General features: G+C 40.7%; 1 protein-coding gene across 3 annotated transcripts in view; it reads right to left on the bottom strand.

The window, feature by feature from the left end:
• Positions 1–431: 431 nt before the first annotated feature.
• fhl5 (four and a half LIM domains 5) overlaps positions 432–21,178 on the bottom strand; it is a 31,148-nt gene continuing 10,401 nt past the window's right edge. For 2 of the 3 annotated variants that reach the window (XM_029766868.1, XM_029766867.1), the window contains exons 4-6: positions 17,182–17,351; positions 11,020–11,206; positions 432–1,836 (exon numbers count right to left, since the gene is read on the bottom strand). In XM_029766868.1, coding sequence (XP_029622728.1) covers positions 1,685–1,836; positions 11,020–11,206; positions 17,182–17,351 — 509 coding nt within the window. In that variant the 3' untranslated portion in view covers positions 432–1,684. The remainder of the gene's footprint in view (positions 1,837–11,019; positions 11,207–17,181; positions 17,352–21,178) is intronic. The other variant, XM_029766869.1, reaches the window with a different exon arrangement.

Here is a 21,178-nt window from a genome sequence, read left to right as displayed (position 1 = left end):
TGTGGCAAATAGTTTGATTTGATTTGACACCACCAAAACAACAGCAATGTGGGTGTTGGCTATCGCCACTTAATGCTTGAGCTGATTGAATCTAGGCCTAAATGGCTGTGTTTAGGCAGGCAGCCCAATTCTGATATTTCTTCCACTAATTTGTCTTTTGATCAATCAGATCAGAAAAAGATCTGATGTGAAAATATCAAAAGTGATTGGTCAAAAGACAATTTAGTGGAAGAAATATCAGAATTGGGCTTCTGTGTGAACAATTTGTCTTTTGGGGTGGTAGGTTTTACATAGATTTGCACTTGGGTGAAGGCTTTCAAACAAATTTCTACTGTATTTGTTAGTGTATGCTGATCCTTTTTTCCATATCTGGAAAGTTAAAATACCTGAAACAAAAAATAAAGCAAAAAGTATTTAATCAATGATCTACAACTGAAAAAAAAGTTGTGTTAACAGTGTTGTCACACAGACAATAATACAAACTTATCATGAAATGTAAAAATATATTCAGATTAGATGCATATCTATTCTAATTAATTGTCCCCATTTCGATCGTGTGGTTAGTTTCCTTCACTGAGTGTTAGAAACCCTGTAGTTTGAACTCATCATGTGACTCCCATCCTGAGAGGAAGTCTGTCAGCATTTTACACCACTTATTCTCAGCCTAGGAGGACAATGTAGGTGACTATATTATATACAGTATGAACTGTGGTATGTTTAGTAAGGCGCAACATTCTGAATGTTGTAAAAATGTAACGGGCCATATGAAAAAGCAAGTGTTACTCCAATATGTAAAGTTTATCTGAAAGGTGTTTCAGCCATTTAAATAAGCCCCAGATGACAACTTTATATACATTTCTATGTACGTACAGTGTCTATTTTCCTGCAAGTATAGTGCAATGTATGTGACCTGACAATTAGTTACATCCTCTCATCCATTTCTATGTACATGCATTTGCAAGTATAGTGCAATGTACACTATTTCTAAATAGTGTCTATTTTCCAGGAAGTATAGTGCACTGTATGTGACCTGACAATTAGTTACATCCTCTGGATGGCGTTATTGCTACAAATTTCTCTGGTTTAAGATGGTCATACCAGAAACAGCCCTCCACATGTTCAGTACAACAGACAAAACACATGACACCACACTACTTTTATTCATTAAGGAAAAGCAGTGCTATTCATTTAACATCAAAGATGCATTCATAAATCACAGTCTGAATTTAGATTTTAACAAAAAATGAACCACTCAGTTTAGATTGTCACCTTATTTAAACTACTATTACTTTGATTTGAATAATGATGACAACATAAAACATGCAAACAGCAAAGACTAATGTGCAGACAAATGAATTGGTGTCAAGTACATCCCTTTGTCATTTAGATTATCACAAGTGAGATTATTCTGTAAATCATACATTTAACTTGTCATAAGATTCTATTACTACTCTTGAAAGGGGAAACTACAGGTGTATATCAAAGGCTCCTCTCCTCACAAACGTCACAACACTGAAACAACAATAGAACGATATAAAGGTCAATATACTGACCATCTGCTGAGGTCACTTCTCGCTGGGTAGGGTTTTGGTGTGGTGTTTCAGAATATGTTGTAGTATGGTTTGAGTGTGGTGTGACCTGTGCTGGATTGTTAAGTCATAAGGTTGCGATCTCCGCAGTGAGGTCACTTCTCTCTGCCACAGTCGGTGCACAGGATGTCGTCACGCTGGGTGAGGAAGCCACGGCCCACTAGAGACACGGAGCACTGCATACAGGTGAAACACTCGCTGTGCCACTGGCGCTCCTCAAAGGAGATGTACTTGGCTCCTGCCAGACCTGTCACACAAGGATGCAGATATGGGTAGAATCTCAATTGCATACTCCTCGCGTCCTCTCCTCGTCTCCTTTAACTTGTCATAAGGCAAACAGGTAGCCTAGTGGTTAGTGCATTGGGCCAGTAACCGAAAGGTTGCAAGATCGAATCCCTGAGCTGGCAAGGTAAAAATATGTTGTTCTGCCACTGAACAAGGCAATTAACTCACTGTTCCTCGGCTGTCATTATAAATAAGAATTTGTTCTTAACTAATTTACCTACTTAACTAAAAGGTAAAATAATAAATAAGGAGGAGAGGATGTGAGGAGTATGCAGTTGAGATTCTCCCACAGACACATATGCACACATGCTAACACACCTAGGGCTTTATTTTAACAAACCTAAAGCAATGGTAAATCTAAGCGCTGGCTGTAGTGCTATCGTTATTTTCAAAGCCATAATTATGAGTGAAATAACTGGCAACGGTGCGAAAGAGCTGGGTTAAGGTGTTAATGTGTTCCATGTCTTAATACTGCATGCGTTTGTCTCAAGTTTTGTAGCTTATTGACCGTCTGTGTTGTCATCAATTCCAAGTCGGCTAGGGGCAGGGAATATTCTCTTCCTAGTCCTTTATGGATTGATAATACAGTTTATTAAATAGCATAGGCTACAGTAACGAGTAATAGCAGCAGTAAAATGTGTGGGGCACGTTCTCAATAAGCAAAATATAGCCTAGGCATACTGTTGATACTGCATTATAGGACCGAATAATTGTAATAAGTTTGAAAGAGTGCGTCTTTGGTAACCTGGTGAAAGGCGCTCTTTGGAAAGCATGTTCATGTTTTTTGTCATGAATCTTGTTCTGAAGACAGCTCTACTGAGTGGTCACTAACTGGCACAGCCACAAAGTCATGCAATTTAATTTTAAACCTAACTCTAACCTTAACGCTAATGTTAACCACACTGTTTTCATACATTTTTACAATATAGCCAATATTGAATTTGCAGCTAGCCCATTTAGCGGAAATCGCTCAGTTCTGCCTCAAGGACAAGACTCATCCCAATAAACGTCAACCTGCCTTTGGAGATGGATGCTTGAACAAACAAAATGAAGTATGCAGATAGGCGTGTGTGTGTTTTAGAATGTGCCGTATATTTTCAATTCAAGGCACTGAATCGAAGGGAGCGCAGTGGAGAAGGTGAAAAGCTTCAAGTTCCTCGGCGTACACATCACTGACAAACTGAAAAGGTCCACTCACACAGACAGTGTGGTGAAGGCGCAACATCGCCTGTTCAACCTCAGGAGGCTGAAGAAATTTGGCTTGGCACCTAAAACCCACATACTTTTACAGATACACAATCGAGAGCATCCTGTCGGGCTGTATCACCGCTTGGTATGGCAACTGCACCGTCAACCACAGAAGGGCTCTCCAGATGGTGGTGCGGTCTGCCCTACGCATCACCGGGGGCAAACTACCTGCCTTCTAGGACACCTACAGCACCCAATGTCACATGAAGGCCAAAAAGATCATCAAGGACAACAACCACCCGAGCCACTGCTTGTTCACCCCGCTATCATCCAGAAGGCGAGGTCAGTACAGGTGCATCAAAGCTGGGACCGAGAGACTGAAAAACAGCTTCTATCTCAAGGCCATCAGACTGTTAAATAGCTATCACTAGCACATAGAGGCTGCTGCCTATATACATAGACTTGAAATCACTGGCCACTTTAAGTCGCTCTGGATAAGAGTGTCTGCTAAATGACTAAAATGTAAATGTAAAATGTAATAAATGGAACACTAGTCACTTTAATAATGTTTACATATTTTTCATTACTCATGTATATACTTTATTATATTCTATTCTACTGTATCTTATTCCATTCCACTTACATTGCTCATCCATATACTTTTATATTCTTAATTCAAATCAAACTTTATTTGTCACATGCGCTGAATACAACAAGTGTAGACCTTACTGTGAAATGCTTATTTACAAGCCCTTAACCAACAGTGCAGTTCGGGAAGAGTTATATCTATATAGTTATAGATATTAACAAAAACATGTACTGTTGGGGCTAGGGGGCAGTATTTGCACGGCGGATAAAAAACGTACCTGATTTAATCTGGTTACTACTCCTGCCCAGTAACTAGAATATGCATATAATTAGTAGATTTGGATAGAAAACACTCTGAAGTTTCTAAAACTGTTTGAATGGTGTCTGTGAGTATAACAGAACTCATATGGCAGGCCAAAACCTGAGAAGATTCCATGCAGGAAGTGGAAATCTGATGTGTGGAATCACCTTCAACACTTTGCCTATGAAACACACTGAGTTAGGATTCATTTAGCACTTCCTAAGGCTTCCACTAGATGTCAACAGTCTTTACAAAGTGGTTTGAGTCTTCTCCGGTAAAAACTGACCGAAAGAGAGGCTTGGAAATTTGGTCATAGGGGGAGGGCCATTACTACTATGATGCGGGCGCCCATGGGTACCCTTTCATTCCGAAATGTTTAGTAAGACAATGCAATCGTCCACCTTGAATATTATTGAAGCTCTGATTGAAAAAGGCCCTAAAGATTTATGTTATACAATGTTTGACATGTTTGAACGAACGTAAATATTTTTTTTTTGCACATTCGTGACGACAAGTCCAGCGCGCCTCGTACATTATGAGTAGCCTTCGGAACGCGCTAACAAGAAGGAACTATTGGGACATAAATTAACTTTTTCGAACAAAACTTCATTTGTTGTGGACCTGGGATTTCTGGAAGTGCCTTCTGATGAAGATAATCAAAGGTAAGGGAATATTTACAATAGTATATTTGATTTTAAGATGGTTCCAAGATGGCGCTAACCTGTATCGCCTAGCATATTTTTCTGAGCATAGTACCTCGTTTATTGCAAAGTGTGATTTCCCAGTAAAGTTATTTTTATATCTGGCAATGCGGTTGCATTCACGAGATGTTAAACTATAATTCTTTGAATGACAATATTAAATTTTAACAATGTTTTCGAATAGTAATTTTGTAAATTGTAGCACAGATTCACCGGATGCATTTGAGGGACAATATTTTCTGAATGTCATGCGCCGATGTAAAATTCTGTTTTTATAAATATGAACTTTATCGAACAAAAAATGCATGTATTTTGTAACATGATGTCCTAGGAGTGTCATCTGATGAAGATTGTCAAAGGTTAGTGCTGCATTTAGCTGTGTTTTGGGTATTTGTGATGCATGCTAGTTGCTTTGAAAATGGCAGTGTGATTTTTTTTTTGGGCAGGGTATTCTCCTAACATAGTCTAATGTTTTGCTTTTGCTGTAAAGCCTTTTTGAAATCGGACAAAGTGGTTCGATTCAGGAGAGGTGTATCTATAAAATGGTGTAAAATAGTCATATGTTTGAGAAATTGAAGTTATAGCATTTATGAGGTATTTGTATTTCGCGCGACGCGATTCCACTGGCAAGCGTCCCAGGTTCCCAGACAGGTTAAAAAAGGTAGTTGTTCTGAATTAGTTTTTGTAGAATTGTTAGATTACTTGTTAGATATTACTGCACTGTCAGAACTAGAAGCACAAGCATTTCGCTACACTCGCATTAGCATCTGCTAACCATGTGTGTGTGACAAATAACATTTTATTTGAACATCTGCTAAACACATTTTATTTGACAAATTGACCATTTAAAATGTTTATGGATAGGCTATTTTGCAAGGCCAGCATAAAAAATACAACATATTTCTGTTGAACCAGCCTTAGTAGCCTAGGGTAAGGGTAGCATATGGAGGGCTTGAAATAAAATGGAAAACAAGCAATCTGTTATTTAAAACAACAACGTTTCTAAATAGGATTAGGTCAGAAACTTAAATCACTTCTTTCTCCATGGCACAGTGCACACATAGGACTAAATGTCTTTACACATAACATTTGCATGTCTATACAGAATATTAGGTTCCTGTCAATTGCATCGTTGGCTCTGCGCGAGGCAGACAAAAAAATAAATAAATAAATGTAGCTCAGTTGGTAGAGCATGGCGCTTGCAACGCCAGGGTTGTGGGTTCGATTCCCACGGGGGGCCAGTATTTAAAAATGTAATAAAATGTATGCACTCTACTGTAAGCTGCTCTGGGTAAGAGCGTCTGCTAAATGACTAAAATGTCAAATAAAACTCAACTGTTGATGGCATTATAGGAGGACTAAATATTAGAAGAATGTGTCTTTGGTTTTATTTTTATTTTACCTTTATTTAACTAGGCAAGTCAGTTCACAATGACGGCCTACCAAAAGTTAAAAGGCCTCTTGCGGGGACGGGGGCTAAAAAATAAAAATAGGACAACGCACATCATGACAAGGAAGACACCACATCACTACATAAAGAGAGACTTAAGACAACACATCATGGATTGCAACACAACATGACAACATGGCAGCAAAAACATGGCAGCAGAACAACATGGTAGCAGCACAAAACATGGTACAAACCTCTCTTGTAAAGAATATTTGCTGGTCTGGGGTGTGTAATGAGGAGCAACCAGAAGCTGTGCTTGACAGAAGCTGCGCTTGACACAATAAGGATGGCAGCCCAACTGATTGGCAAACGTACTGCAAATTAAGAAAGCATGTGACTAAGCTAAATAAAAATAAACTATACTATGAAACAAAGATCAGTTATATAAAGAATGATAGTAAAAAGCTTTGGGGCACCTTAAATGAAATTTTGGGGAAAAAAGCCAACTCAGCTCCATCATTCATTGAATCAGATGGCTCATTCATCACAAAGCCCACTGATATTGCCAACTACTTTAATGACTTTTTAAATGGCAAGATAAGCAAACTTAAGGATGACATGCCAGCAACAAACACTGACACTACACATCCAAATATATCAGACCAAACTATGAAAGACAAGAACTGTACTTTCGAATTCTGTAAAGTCAGTGTGGAAGAGGTGAAAACATTATTGATGTCTATCAACAGTGACAAGCCACCGGGGTCTGACAATCTGGATGGAAAATTACTGAGGATAATAGCAGACGATAATGCCACTCCTATTTGCCACATATTCAATTTAAGCCTACTAGAAAGTGTGTGCCCTCAGGCCTGGAGGGAAGCTAAAGTCATTCCGCTACCCAAGAATAGTAAAGCCCCCTTTACTGGCTCAAATAGCCGACCAATCAGCCTGTTACCAACCCTTAGTAAACCTCTGGGGAAAAAATGTGTTTGACCAGATACAATGCTATTTCACAGTAAACAAATTGACTGACTTTCAGCACGCTTATAGGGAAGGACACACAACAAGCACAGCACTTACACAAATGACTGATGATTAGCTGAGAGAAATTGATGATAAAATGATTGTGGGGGTTGTCTTAGACTTCAGTGCAGCTTTTGACATTATCGATCATAGTCTGCTGCTGGAAAACTTGTGTTATGACTTTACACCCCCTGCTATAATGTGGATAAAGAGTTACTTGTCTAACAGAACACTTCTTTAATGGAATCCTCTCAAAATAATCCAGGTTGAATCAGGAATTCCCAGAGTAACTGTTTAGGCCCCTTGATTTTTTTATTTTTACAAACGACATGCCACTGACTTTGAGTAATGCCAGAGTGTCTATGGATGTGGATACTACTACAGTGACTGAACACTTAACAAAGAGCTGCAGTCAGTTTCAGAGTGGATGGCAAGGAATAAGTTAGATCTAAATATTTCTAAAACCAAAAGCATTGTATTTGGGACAAAACATTCACTAAACCCTAAACCTCAACTAAATCTTGTAATAAATAATGTGGAAATTGAGCAAGTTGAGATGACCAAACTGCTTGGAGTAACCCTAGATTGTAAACTGTCATGGTCAAAACATATTGATACAGTAGTAGCTAAGATGGGGAGAAGTTTGTTCATAATAAAGTGATGCTCTGCCTTCTTAACACTATCAAAAAGGCAAGTCCTACAGGCCCTAGTTTTGTCGCACCTTGACTACTGTTCAGTCGTATGGTCAGGTGCCACAAAAAAAAGACTTAGGAAAAATGCAATTGGCTCAGACCAGGGCAGCACGGCTAGCCCTTTGATGTACACAGAGAGCTAATATTAATAACATGCATGTCACTCTCTCCTGGCTCAAAGTGGAGCAGAGATTGACTTCATCACTACTTGTATTTATGAGAGGTATTGACATGTTGAATGCACCGAGCTCTCGGACACCGATGCATACCCCACAAGAGATCTCTTCACAGTCCCCAAGTCCAGAACAGACTTTGGGAGGCGCACAGTGAAAACATAGAGCCATGACTACATGGAACTCTATTCCACATCAAGTAAGTGATGCAAGAAGGAAAATTATATTGAAAAAATATTTTTTTAAAACACATGGAACAGCGGGGAGTGTGAAGCAACACAAACATAGGCACAGACACATGCATACACACGATAATGCACTATACACACACATACACTTGGATTTAGTACTGTAGATACAGTGGGGCAAAAAAGTATTTAGTCAGCCACCAATTGTGCAAGTTCTCCCACTTAAAAAGATGAGAGAGGCCTGTAATTTTCATCATAGGTACACTTCAACTATGACAGACATAGTTGAAAAAAAAATCCAGAAAATCACGCTGTAGGATTTTTTATGAAGTAATTTGCAAATTATGGTGGAAAATAAGTATTTGGTGAATAACAAAAGTTTATCTCAATGCTTTGTTATATACCCTTTGTTGGCAATGACACAGGTCAAATGTTTTCTGTAAGTCTTCACCAGGTTTTCACACACTGTTGCTGGTATTTTGGCCCATTCCTCCATGCAGACCTCCTCTAGAGCAGTGATGTTTTGGGGCTGTCGCTGGGCAACACAGACTTTCAACTCCCTCCAAAGATTTTCTATGGGTTTGAGATCTGGAGACTGGCTAGGCCACTCCAGGACCTTGAAATGCTTCTTACGAAGCCACTCCTTCGTTGCCCGGGCGGTGTGTTTGGGATCATTGTCATGCTGAAAGACCCAGCCATGTTTCATCTTCAATGCCCTTGCTGATGGAAGGAGGTTTTCACTCAAAATCTCACGATACATGGCCCCATTCATTCTTTCCTTTACACGGATCAGTCGTCCTGGTCCCTTTGCAGAAAAACAGCCCCAAAGCATGATGTTTCCACCCCCATGCTTCACACTAGGTATGGTGTTCTTTGGATGCAACTCAGCATTCTTTGTCCTCCAAACACGACGAGTTGAGTTTTTACCAAAAAGTTATATTTTGGTTTCATCTGACCATATGACATTCTCCCAATCCTCTTCTGGATCATCCAAATGCTCTCTAGCAAACTTCAGACGGGCCTGGACATGTACTGGCTTAAGCAGGGGGACACGTCTGGCACTGCAGAATTTGAGTCCCTGGCGGCGTAGTGTGTTACTGATGGTAGGCTTTGTTACTTTGGTGCCAGCTCTCTGCAGGTCATTCACTAGGTCCCCCCGTGTGCTTCTGGGATTTTTGCTCACTGTTCTTGTGATCATTTTGACCCCACGGGGTGAGATCTTGCGTGGAGCCCCAGATCGAGGGGGATTATCAGTGGTCTTGTATGTCTTCCATTTCTTAATAATTGCTCCCACAGTTGATTTCTTCAAACCAAGCTGCTTACCTATTGCAGATTCAGTCTTCCCAGCCTGGTGCAGGTCTACAATTTTGTTTCTGGTGTCCTTTGACAGCTCTTTGGTCTTGGCCATAGTGGAGTTTGGAGTGTGACTGTTTGAGGTTGTGGACAGGTGTCTTTTATACTGATAACAAGTTCAAACAGGTGCCATTAATACAGGTAACGAGTGGAGGACAGAGGAGCCTCTTAAAGAAGAAGTTACAGGTCTGTGAGAGCCAGAAATCTTGCTTGTTTGTAGGTGACCAAATACTTATTTTCCACCATAATTTTCAAATAAATTCATTAAAAATCCTACAATGTGATTGTCTGGATTTTTTTCTCATTTTGTCTGTCATAGTTGACGTGTACCTATGATGAAAATTACAGGCCTCTCTCATCTTTTTAAGTGGGAGAACTTGCACAATTGGTGGCTGACTAAGTACTTTTTTTCCCCACTGTATGTGGTAGTGGTGGAGTAGGGGCCTGAGGGCACACTGTGTGTAGTGAAATCTGAATGTATTGTAATGTTTTTACAATTTTTAAAACTGCCTTAATTTTGCTGGACCCCAGGAAGATTAGCTGCTGCCTTGGGGATCCATAATAAATATAAAATACAAATACAAACATTATTGTGCACAGACAACAGCACAAAGGGCAAAAAGGTGAAGACAACAATATATCACGCGAAGCAGCCACAACTGTCAGTAACTGTCCATGACTGAGTCTTTGAATGAAGAGACTGAGATAAAACTGTCCAGTTTGAGTGTTTTCTGTAGCTCGTTCCAGTCGATAGCTGCAATGAACTGAAAAGAGGAGTAACCCAGGGATGTGTGTGCTTTTGGGACCTTTAACAGAATGTGACTGGCAGAACGGGTGTTGGTAATCAGACGAGGGGCACTGAAATTGGGGATGGATAGCGTACTTGAACAAGCGAAATTAAGTATGCAGGTACGTGAATTGTGAATAATGAAAAAGCATGAGGGCAAAAACCTCATATTTCAAAGCAATCTCAGTAGAACATTTAAAACCCCTTTATTCAAAGGCTACTTGGCTAATGGCCAGGATTAAAAGACGCACCTGTGCAATGCTGCTAAACCAGCCAGGTTAGGCTATGGTGGTTTTTTCATCAAATGAAACGGGGAGGAAACCAATAGTTTGTTTCAAATACCAGATTCACCGGCATAAAAGGCATAGGATGAGTTTCGCTCTCAAAATCCATGACATTATCAACAGCGTTATCGCTAAGACTTGCTTTTTGTGAGTCTTAAGGGCACATGTGCCTTGCTCAAGGCCACATCCACAGATTTTTCACCTTGCCGGCTCAGGGATTCGAACCAGTGAACATTCGGTTACTGGCCCAATGCTCTTAACCGCCTCCTTAGTGCCAGAAGAAAATAAAGCCCCTACAGTGTGAAAACAGCATACTATGCAGAATAATGCTTGCAGACACACATACAAGTGCCCACATATGATGTCACAAACACCAACAGGTGATGTGTGATTGCATGGCATAAATAGAGAATATTAATAGAAAACGTAGCCTGAAGGGTGAGAAAATGAATGACTATATTCGTAGTGACTCACTGGTGATGGGTTTGGTGCATCCCACACACTTCTTGGCATAGAGGTTGCTAAAGCAGTCCAGACAGTAGGGGTAGTTCTCTCTGGAGGTGAAACGCTGTCCTGATAACTGCTTCTTACAGCCGATGCACAGGAAACACTCACGGTGCCAGGGTTTGTCATTGTAGGTCACCCCACCGGTCGTAATGGCCTTAAGGAGATATACACACACGACACACCAGCACAGCGGTGGTGGATGACACAAGTCCTAGTTTCAAGTTATGTCACATGCACAAGTAGAGTTAAACATTGCAATAATAAACTTACTATATACAGGAAATATTTAAAAAGTCAGTTCCAATACCATATTTACATGTGCAGGGATACTGGAGTGATGGAGGTAGATATGTATAGGTGTAAGGTGACTAGGCAACAGGATATAAGACAAACAGAGTAGTAGCAGCTTGCTTGTGAGTGGGTGTGTGGGTATGTAGAGTCAGTATAAATCTATGTGCATATTATGTGTGAGTGAGCAAATTATGGAGTGATTATTTTTGAGTGTTCGAGTGGCAGTGTGTGCACGAGTGTGTAGGGCCCTGTGTGTGTGCATAGAGACTGAAATAAAAGGTAAATAAAGATACAAGGTAAACTCGGTCCGTGTAGCTATTATGTTAATAATTTATTAGTCGTATTGCTTGGGGATAGAAGCTGTTCAAAAGCCTGTTTGTGTCAGACTTGATGCACCGGTACATCTTGCCATGTGGCAGCAAAGAAAATAGTCTATGGCTTGGGTGGTTGCGGCCTTTGACGATTTTCCAGGCCTTCTTCCTGATATAGATGTCCTGGATGGCAGGGAGCTCGGCCCCAGTAATGTACTGGGCTGTCCTCACAACCCTCTGTAGTGCCATGTGATCAAGGGCGGTGCTATTGCCATACCAAGCAGTGATGCAGCCAATCAATATGCTCTCAATGGTACAGCAGTAGAACCTTTTCAGGTTTGAGGGTCCATGCCAAACTTGTTCAACCTCCTGAGGGAGAAGAGGCCTTCTTCACGTCTGTGCGTGTATGTTTGGACCATTTTAAGTCTTTAGTGATTTGGACAGAGGAACTTGAAGCTGTCTACCTGCTCCGCTGCCCCCCCCCCCCCCCCACTTTTGATGTGGATAGCGGCATGCCCCGTTTCCTGTAGTCCACAACCAGCTCCTTGGTCTTGCTGACATTGAGGGAGAGGTTGTTGCTCCAGCACCACATTGTCAGGTCACTGACCTCCTCCCTGTAGGCTGACTCATCGTCGCCGGTAATCATGCCTACCACCGTCGTATGATAGGCCTTATTGAACAGGTGAACTTCCATGTGCCCTAATTACAAACTTGTATGGATCCGTAAATAGGAATAGAAATATTAAATTCAGGCGTTATGAAACCAATAACTAGCCTACTGATTTTGCTTCACTCATTAGGTCTAGGGGTCTTAGGCCTAGCTACAGTACATGGTCTGTAACCTCATTTGATGTGTGCATTAATGTGAGAAATCAGCGTTTGAGGACAGTGTTGAATGCAAATGTGCCCAGGGAGACCACAACCGTACCTTGGTCCAGGGCCAGCTCTGTCTTGACTCATTTGGGTCGGCAAGCCCAAATGGATTGTTGTTTTCAGATGGTGACGGAAACAAATATATACAAAAAGAAAAACTGCAAAAAGGCATGCCCAAACTAAAGATTCAAACATAAACAAAAAGCCTCATGGCCAACAACCAAATCAGCAGCAAAACAGCTTGCCAGCTGGTGCCAGCACAGCACTTGAACCTGGGTGCTACTGCCCCCTGGGGAAATGGAGTGTGGTAGTGGTAGTGAGCTGTAGTGTGCTGTCTAAATGACCTAACCTAACCTAACATAACACCTTCCCCAACAAGAAAAGAAAAGACCTCACATAGTCACCAATATCTATTTTCCTTCCTAAAATTGTATACTTTTTTTTCTGTTTCTTTTCCATAAACTTCTTTAACCCTTTACACTCGTACCCGTATACGGGTTGAAAATGGCAGATTTGGGCACTGATAACTGCCTAAATTGGAACGCAGTGGCTGTACAGTAACATGCTATAGATTACGTCAGAGGTCAGGGTCTTCGCTTCATAGCTCTGTATGGGTTTTGACTGACAGCCGTTCTGAACTTGAGCACCACGCGCGATAAGAAGTTGCCCTATCCGTCCTGCTAATTGGGCAACTTTTGAAAATGGTTTGTGGGGAAATGCTTTAAATTAAGAGCACTTGATGTATTTTGAAAGAGGAGACGTTGAGGATTATAATAAATACCGCTTTGATGTCATACAAACAAACCAAATACCCTAGGTTGTCTTGAAGAGAATGAGCCTATGTTTGTTGTATTGTGAAGAAAATGTATGAAAACTTTATGAAAAACCAACTGGAAGTGAGCACACTGGTGGATCTGACTTTTCCACCAAACTCAATTCTCCACGCTCCTGATTCTCATCACAACACACAGCTGCGTCACCGTGCAAAACCTAGACCGGGTCTTCCAGCGAATTCTCACTAACCTTACAACCTGACTGAGAAGAGTCTCCTCCCTTCCATAGCTCAGAGAAAAACGTGTCAGCTAAAGTAACACACAAACAACCTCATGGTCAGCCTGCTGAGGAACCACAACCTACCCTACTTTGGCCAAGAACGTACCCCCTAAATTGACACACAAATCAACCTTGTCCTCAACCTGCATAGGGTACACTACATCACATATCTCTGCCAAGAAGTTCTCAGCTAGAGACACAAAAGACTCACCTTCCTCTCTAGGGAGAAATATTTCTGTGTAACCACTGTCTAGTTTTGCAAAGAATGTTTCCTCCAATTCCCCATACAAATCACCTCTTCCCTGTCAGATTTGCCATCAGCACTCTTCTGAACATAAGTAACTTCTAACTGGGGATACCTCAAAACTCTCCTTGAGAGACTCAGCCCCTTGACACACCTGACTTTTCACTGAGGTTACACAAACCTGATCACTTGTGGAAACTAGCTCCATTCTGATCACTGGAGGAAACTGGTTTAGCAACAAGACTGACTGGTAGGTAACACACACTTTCTCCCCTCTATTCATCCCTACTCATCTGCTTTTTCAACAGTGCTATCTCCTGTTCTAGCCCAGCCATTTCCAACATTCTTCCTCCTGACTGCTATCCATCAGAACCCTCGGCAAACACTCACTCTACATCTCCCATAACAGCACTGCCACCTCTAACTTGCTCAATTCCTCTTCTATTTCAACCTCTGGCATTTTTGTCACCTGACATAACTGATCCCTCTCTTGAAAAAAAACCCCACTATCCTCTATATATGCGCAAACCATTTCTGGCTCAAACACCCCGTAATCAAAATCAATGTGCTAAACAGAACCTATTAAACCAACTGACAAAAATCACAATAAGCCACTACAGCTCGCTGCTAACCAACTAATACATGCACATGTTCCAAGCCCCAAAGATAACCACTCCAACCAGGCAAAAACCATGCACAAAAGCTACAGTTAGCCACTAGCCCAGCACTATCACAAAAAAATCACCAAAGCTATAAACCATAGCAACAGTTAGCCACTAGCCTAGCGCTAACACAAATGCATCTGCCACAGAGTTCTCCAGACTCCAAACTGGTATATCTAATCCTGTAAAACAGTCAACACAAAATGTTCTGGCCCACGAGTAAAACATCTCATCTGCCCTACAGTAGCTAACAACTACTAGCTGCAAACATTTGACTACCTTCGCGGGCGAGTCCAAACCAAACATTTCTGTTGACTAAAAAAGCATAATCTATCTTGATAACCTGCAAACTGAAACTCAGGCTGGCGCTATTGCAAACCTCACCTAGCAAATAAACAATGAGTCTACCAAACCATACCAGTTTAAAACCACCCAGACTGCTAAGATCAAATCAAATTTTATTTCTCACATGCGCCGAATTCAACGGATGAAATGCTTACTTACAAGCCCTTAACCAAAAATGCAGTTTTAAGAAAATAGAGTTAAGAAAATATTTACAAAATGTACTAGTAATTTTTTTTATACAATAATAACACAATAAAATAACAATAATGAGGCTATATACAGGGGGTACTGAGTCAATGTTAGTCGAGGTAATTTGTACATGTAGGTAGGGGTGAAGTGACTATGCATAGATAATAAATAGCGAGGGGCTGCGAATAGTCCGGGTGGCCATCTGATTAATTGTTCAGCAGTCTCATGGCTTGGGGGTATAAGCTTTTAAGGAGCCTTTTGGACCTAGACTTTTTTTAATGTAACCTTTATTTAACTAGGCAAGTAATTTAAGAACAAATTCTTATTTACAATGATGGCCTACACCGGCCAAACCCGGATGATGCTGGAGCAATTGTGCGCCGCCCTACGGGACTCCCAATCACAGCCGGTTGTGATACAGCCTGGATTGAAGCTCTGGTACCGCTTACCATGCGGTTGCAGAGAGTACAGTCTATGACTTGGGTATTTGACCATTTCTGGGGTCTTTCTCTGACACTGCATAGTACATAGGTCCTGGGTGGCAGGAAGATTGGCCCCATTGATATACTGGGCTGTACACACTACCCTCTGTAACGCCCTCTGTCGAGCCGAGCAGTTGCCATACCAGGCGGTGATGCAACCGGTCAGGATGCTCTCGATGGTGCAGCTGTAGAACTTTTTGAGGATCTGTGGACCAATGACAAATCTTTTCAGTCTCCTGAGTGGGAAAGGTGTTGTTGTGCCCTCTTCACGACTGTCTTGGTGTGTTTGGACCATGATAGTTTGTTGGTGATGTGGACTCCAAGGAACTTTAAACTCTCGACCCGGTCTACTACAGCCCAGTCGATGTGAATGGGAGCATGTTCGGCCCTCCTTTTCCTGCAGTCCAAGATCTTCTCCTTTGTCTTGCTCACATTGAGGGAGAGGTTGTTGTCCTGGCACCACACTGCCAGGTCTCTGACCTCCTCCCTATAGGCTGTCTCATCGTTGTCGGTGATCAGGCCTACCGCTGGTGTGTCATCAGCAAATTTAATGATGGTTTTGGAGTCGGGCTTCGCCATGCAGTCGTGGGTGAACATGGAGTACAGGAAGGGACTAGGCATGTACCCCTGAGGGGCCCCCATGTTTGTTGATTAGCATAATTGGTTAGGAGCCTGTAAAACGGCAGCCTTCCCCTCTGGCGCCATTACTTAATCTGCCCCAATTGAGCACCCAAATGTTAAAATGGAAATATGTAACGTTTTTGGCTACATGGAAAAATTCACATAGAAATGTGAGTTATAGATCTATCATTCTACTTGAAAGCATTTCTAAGAAGTGGTATATCTGTTCTATGTGCACTATTTCTATGTTTCCCGTTCATCAGTTTTGTTTTTGCGTCTTTTACTTTTGGTTTTGTACACCAGCCTCAAACAGCTGAAACAACAATATTTTTGGTCCCGGAAAATATATTTCACAGCAGTTTAGATGGAATAATGATTCTCTATGCTATAATATATAATATTGTCACATAATCTGAAATTAGGTGAACTATTAGAGTTTTAGCAACCTGGACATGGCGGAGCGATTTCTGAATAGTGCAACTTTAACATTTATCCCGGACGTGCCCCCACATGTTACAAAACTAATAACTAGCCTACTGATTTTGCTGCACTTGTTAGGTTTAGGGGCCTTAGTGCTACAGCACCCTGGGGGAATGGAGTGTGATAGTGGTAGTGAGCTGTAGTGTGCTGTCTAAACTAGCTAACCTATTCCATATCACAGGATCCTTCCTGGCTAGCCATGATTGGCTGAGATAATGAAGGGTTTAACCATGCTGATGTGTGGGTCTCTAGCACTGAACAAAATCTTTCAAGGGCATTTTTCTCCTACTTGTCTTCTAAGTGAGAAAACACTTTTATTAACTTTTAAAACAGCATAACTTTACCATGCTTACTCCAATCACAGTGTATGATATACCATTTTGGAGCTCTAAATCTGATCTAATGGAAAACAAATTGGGTTGAGTCTTGACATACACGACACATACAATTACCCATTCTTCTAGAGTGCTGCTTATGTCTACATCCTAACATATTCTGTCATGGTGTAAATATAAACCTGTAAAAGAACCGTCGCTATTTAACATACAGTCCAAACCATGAGACTGTAAGATTCTTACTTTTTTACAGGCACAGCACTGATAGGCAAATTGCTTCTCAAAACAGGACACGCAGAAGTAGCCGTTGTCTTTGGGGATGAAGGACTTGGTTCCTATTGGCTGCTGGCAGCGGTGGCACAGGAAGCAGGTCTCATGCCAGCTGTTCCCCTTGTAGTCCATTTTGCGGGAACCTAGCACAGGCGAAGGACAGCTTAGTTAGCACATGGAAACAAGACACAAAAACCTACTGCACCAGTGGAGGCTCCTCAGAAAAGGAAGGAGATGACCATCCTACTGAATTAATTTCATAAAATATATTAACGTCACCAAATAACTGATAAAAACACTTGGTTTTCAATGAAGGTCTACAGTAGCCTCAACAGCACTATGTAGGGTAGCACTATGGTGTAGCTGGAGGACAGCTATTTGACATCCTCTGGGTATAATAACTTCAATACAAAACCTAGGAGGCTCATGGTTCTCACCCATAATTACTGACTTACACAGTAATTATAACAACTTCCAGAGTACATTCGCCAACCTATCAGAGCTCTTGCAGCATGAACTGACATACATTACCAGTCAAAAGTTTGGAAACACCTTTTTCTTTATTTTTTGTATTTTCTACATTGTAGAATAATAGTGAAGACAACAACACGATGAAATAACACATGGAATCATGTAGTAACCAAAAAAGTGTTAACTTCTATGGGCTAGGTGGGATGCCAGCGTCCCACCTGCGGGACACAGCCAGTGAAATATCAGGGCGAAAATTCAAAAACAATAAAATGTCATAATTCAAATTTCTCAAACATTCGACTATTTTTCACCATTTTAAAGATGCACTTCTCCTTGATGTAACCACATTGTCCAATTTCAAAAGGCTTTACAGCTAAAGCAAAACATTAGACTATGTTAGGAGAGTACATAGACAAAAATAATCACACAGCCATTTTCCAAGAAAGGACATGTGTCAATAAAACCCAAAACACAGCGAAATGAAGCACTAACCTTTGACGATCTTCATCAGATGACACTCCTAGGACATTATGTTACACAATACATGTATGTTTTGTTCGATAAAGTTCAAATTTATATCCAAAACAACATTTTACATTGGAGCGTGATATTCAGAAAATGTATTCCCACCAAAACGTCCGGTGAATGTGCACATCAATTTACAAAAATACTCATCATAAACGTTGACAAAATACATAACAATTATTTTAAGAATTATAGATAGACTACTCATTGATGCAACCGCTGTGTCAGATTTTAAAATAGCTTTACGGAGAAAGCACATTTTTCAATATTCTGAGTACATAGCTCAGCCATCACGGTGAGCTATTCAGACACCCGCCAAATTTGGGGCAACCTAAACTCAGAATTAGTATTAGAAATATTGTATTACCTTTGCTGATCTTCATCAGAATGCACTCCCAGGACTGCTACTTCCACAAGAAATGTTGTTTTTGTTCCAAATAATCCATATTTATGTCCAAATACCTCCGTTTTGTTTGTGCGTACATATCACTTGTCCAAAGGCATAACGCGCAAGCGCAGAACGAGAGACGAAAAGTCAAAATGTTCCATTACCATACTTAGAAGCATGTCAAATGCTGTTTAAAATCAATCTTTATGGTATTTTTAACGTAAAATTGCGATAATATTCCAACCAGACAATAGCATATTCATTCAAAAAGAAAAATGAGGGGCATGCTCGCGGGACCGAGCATATCCAATCCCTTTGTTGCCAGGCAGACCACTCAGTAACTGAGCTCTTATTATCTGCCCAGTGACAGGAAAATGCTCAAACCACTTTCTGAAGGCTTTAGACAGCCAATGGAAGCCTTAGGAAGTGCAACGTTACCCCACAAACACTGGAGCTTTGATAGGGAATCAAAAGAAGAACTACAATTCTCAGACTTTTCACTTCCTGCCTGGATTTCTCTCAGGTTTTTGCCTGCCATATGAGTTCTGTGATACTCACAGACACCATTCAAACAGTTTTAGAAACATCAGAGTGTTTTCTATCCAAATCTACTAATGATATGCATATTCTAGTTTCTGGGTCAGAGTAGTAACCTGTTTAAATTGGGTACGTTTTTCATCCGGCCGTTAAAATACTGCCCCCTAGCCCAGACAGGTTAATTAAATCAAAATCTATTTTATATTTGAGATTCTTCAAAGTAGCCAGCCTTTGCCTTGATGACAGCTTTGCACACTCTTGGCATTCTCTCAACCAGCTTCATGAGTTAGTCACCTGGAATGCATTTCAATTAATGGATGTGCCTTGTTAAAAGTTAATTTGGGGAATTTCTTTCGTTCTTAATGCGTTTGAGCCAATCAGTTGTGTTGTGACAAGGTAGAGGTGGTATACAGAAGATAGCCCTATTTGGTAAAATACCAAGTCCATATTATGGCAAGAATAGCTCAAATAACTTCTTATGGATGATGGCAGTATTGAATTGCTTGGATGACTGATGTGCCCAGAGTAAACTGCCTCCTACTCACTGAGATATGCATATTATTAGTAGATTTGGATAGAAAACACCCTGAAGTGTCTAAAACTGTTTGAATGATGTCTGTGAGTATAACAGAACTCATATGGCAGGCAAAAATCTGAGAAAAAATCCAACCAGGAAGTGATTTGTAGTTCTTCTATCTAATCCCTGTTCAAACTACAGTGTTTGCACTTCCTATTGGCTGTCAATAGCCTTTAGAAACTTGTTTCATGCGTCTCCTGTTACTGGGCAGAGAATAGGAGCTCAGTCTATCAGTGGACTGCCTGGGACCAGTGAGTTGTTTACTGCGCAGGGACGTTTGGCGCGCCGCTCCTTCTTTTTCTTCTGTAATGAATACGCTATTGTCCGGTTGGAATGTTATCGACGTTTTATGTTAAAAAGACCCTAAGGATTGATTGTAAACATCGTTTGACAGGTTTCTACGAATGGTAATGGAACTATTTGACTTTTTGTCTCTTGTTTTACACTCACGCGTTATGCCTTTGGATAGTGATCTGTACGCACGAACAAAACGGAGGTATTTGGACATAAATATGGAGTATTTCGAACAAAAATAACATTTCTTGTGGAAGTAGGAGTCCTGGTAGTGCATTCCGACCAAGATCAGCAAAGGTATGGGAAGATTTATAATACTAATTCTGAGTTTAGTTGACTCCAGAACTTTGCTGGTATCTGTATAGCTTGCTTTGATGGTTGAGCTCTGTACTCAGAATATTGACAAATGTGCTTTCGCCGAAAAGCAATTTTAAAATCTGACACAGCGGTTGCATTAAGGAGTAGTATATCTATAATTCTTTCATTAACTGTTGTAAATTTTAGCAACATTTATGATGAGTATTTTTGTAAATTGATGTGCTCATTCACCAGTGGTTTTGGTGGGAATACATTTTCTGAACATCATGCGCCAATGTAAAATGGGGTTTATGGATATAAATATGAACTTTATCGAACAAAACATACATGTATTTTGTAACATTAAGTCCTGGGAGTGTCATCTGATGAAGATCATCAAAGGTTAGTAATTCATTTCAGCTGACTTTCTGGTTTTTGTGACGCCTCTCCTTGCTTAGAAAATGGCTGTGTGGTTTTTACTTGTTTAGGTGCTGTCCTAACATAATCTAATGTTTTGTTTTCGCTGTAAAGCCTTTTTGAAATCGGACACTGTTGTTAGATTAAGGGGAATCTTATCTTTAAAATGGTGTATAATACTTGTATGTTTGAGAAATTTTAATTATGAGATTTTTGTTGTTTTGAATTTGACGCCGTGCACTTTCACTGGCTGTCGTCATCGATCCCGCTAACGGGATTCAAGCCATAAGAAGATAAGCAAAGAGAAAGGACAGACCATCATTAATTTAAGACATGAAGGTCAGTCAATGCGGAGAATTTCAAGAACTTAGAAAGTTTCTTCAAGTGCAGTCGCAAAAACCATCAAGCGCTGTGATGAAACTAGCTCTCATGAGGACCGACACAGGAAAGGAAGACCCAGAGTT

The sequence above is a fragment of the Salmo trutta genome, chromosome 12, assembly GCF_901001165.1.
Source record: "Salmo trutta chromosome 12, fSalTru1.1, whole genome shotgun sequence".
NCBI classification, from domain to species: Eukaryota; Metazoa; Chordata; class Actinopteri; order Salmoniformes; family Salmonidae; genus Salmo; species Salmo trutta.
This window is presented reverse-complemented; position numbering and strand designations above follow the sequence as displayed.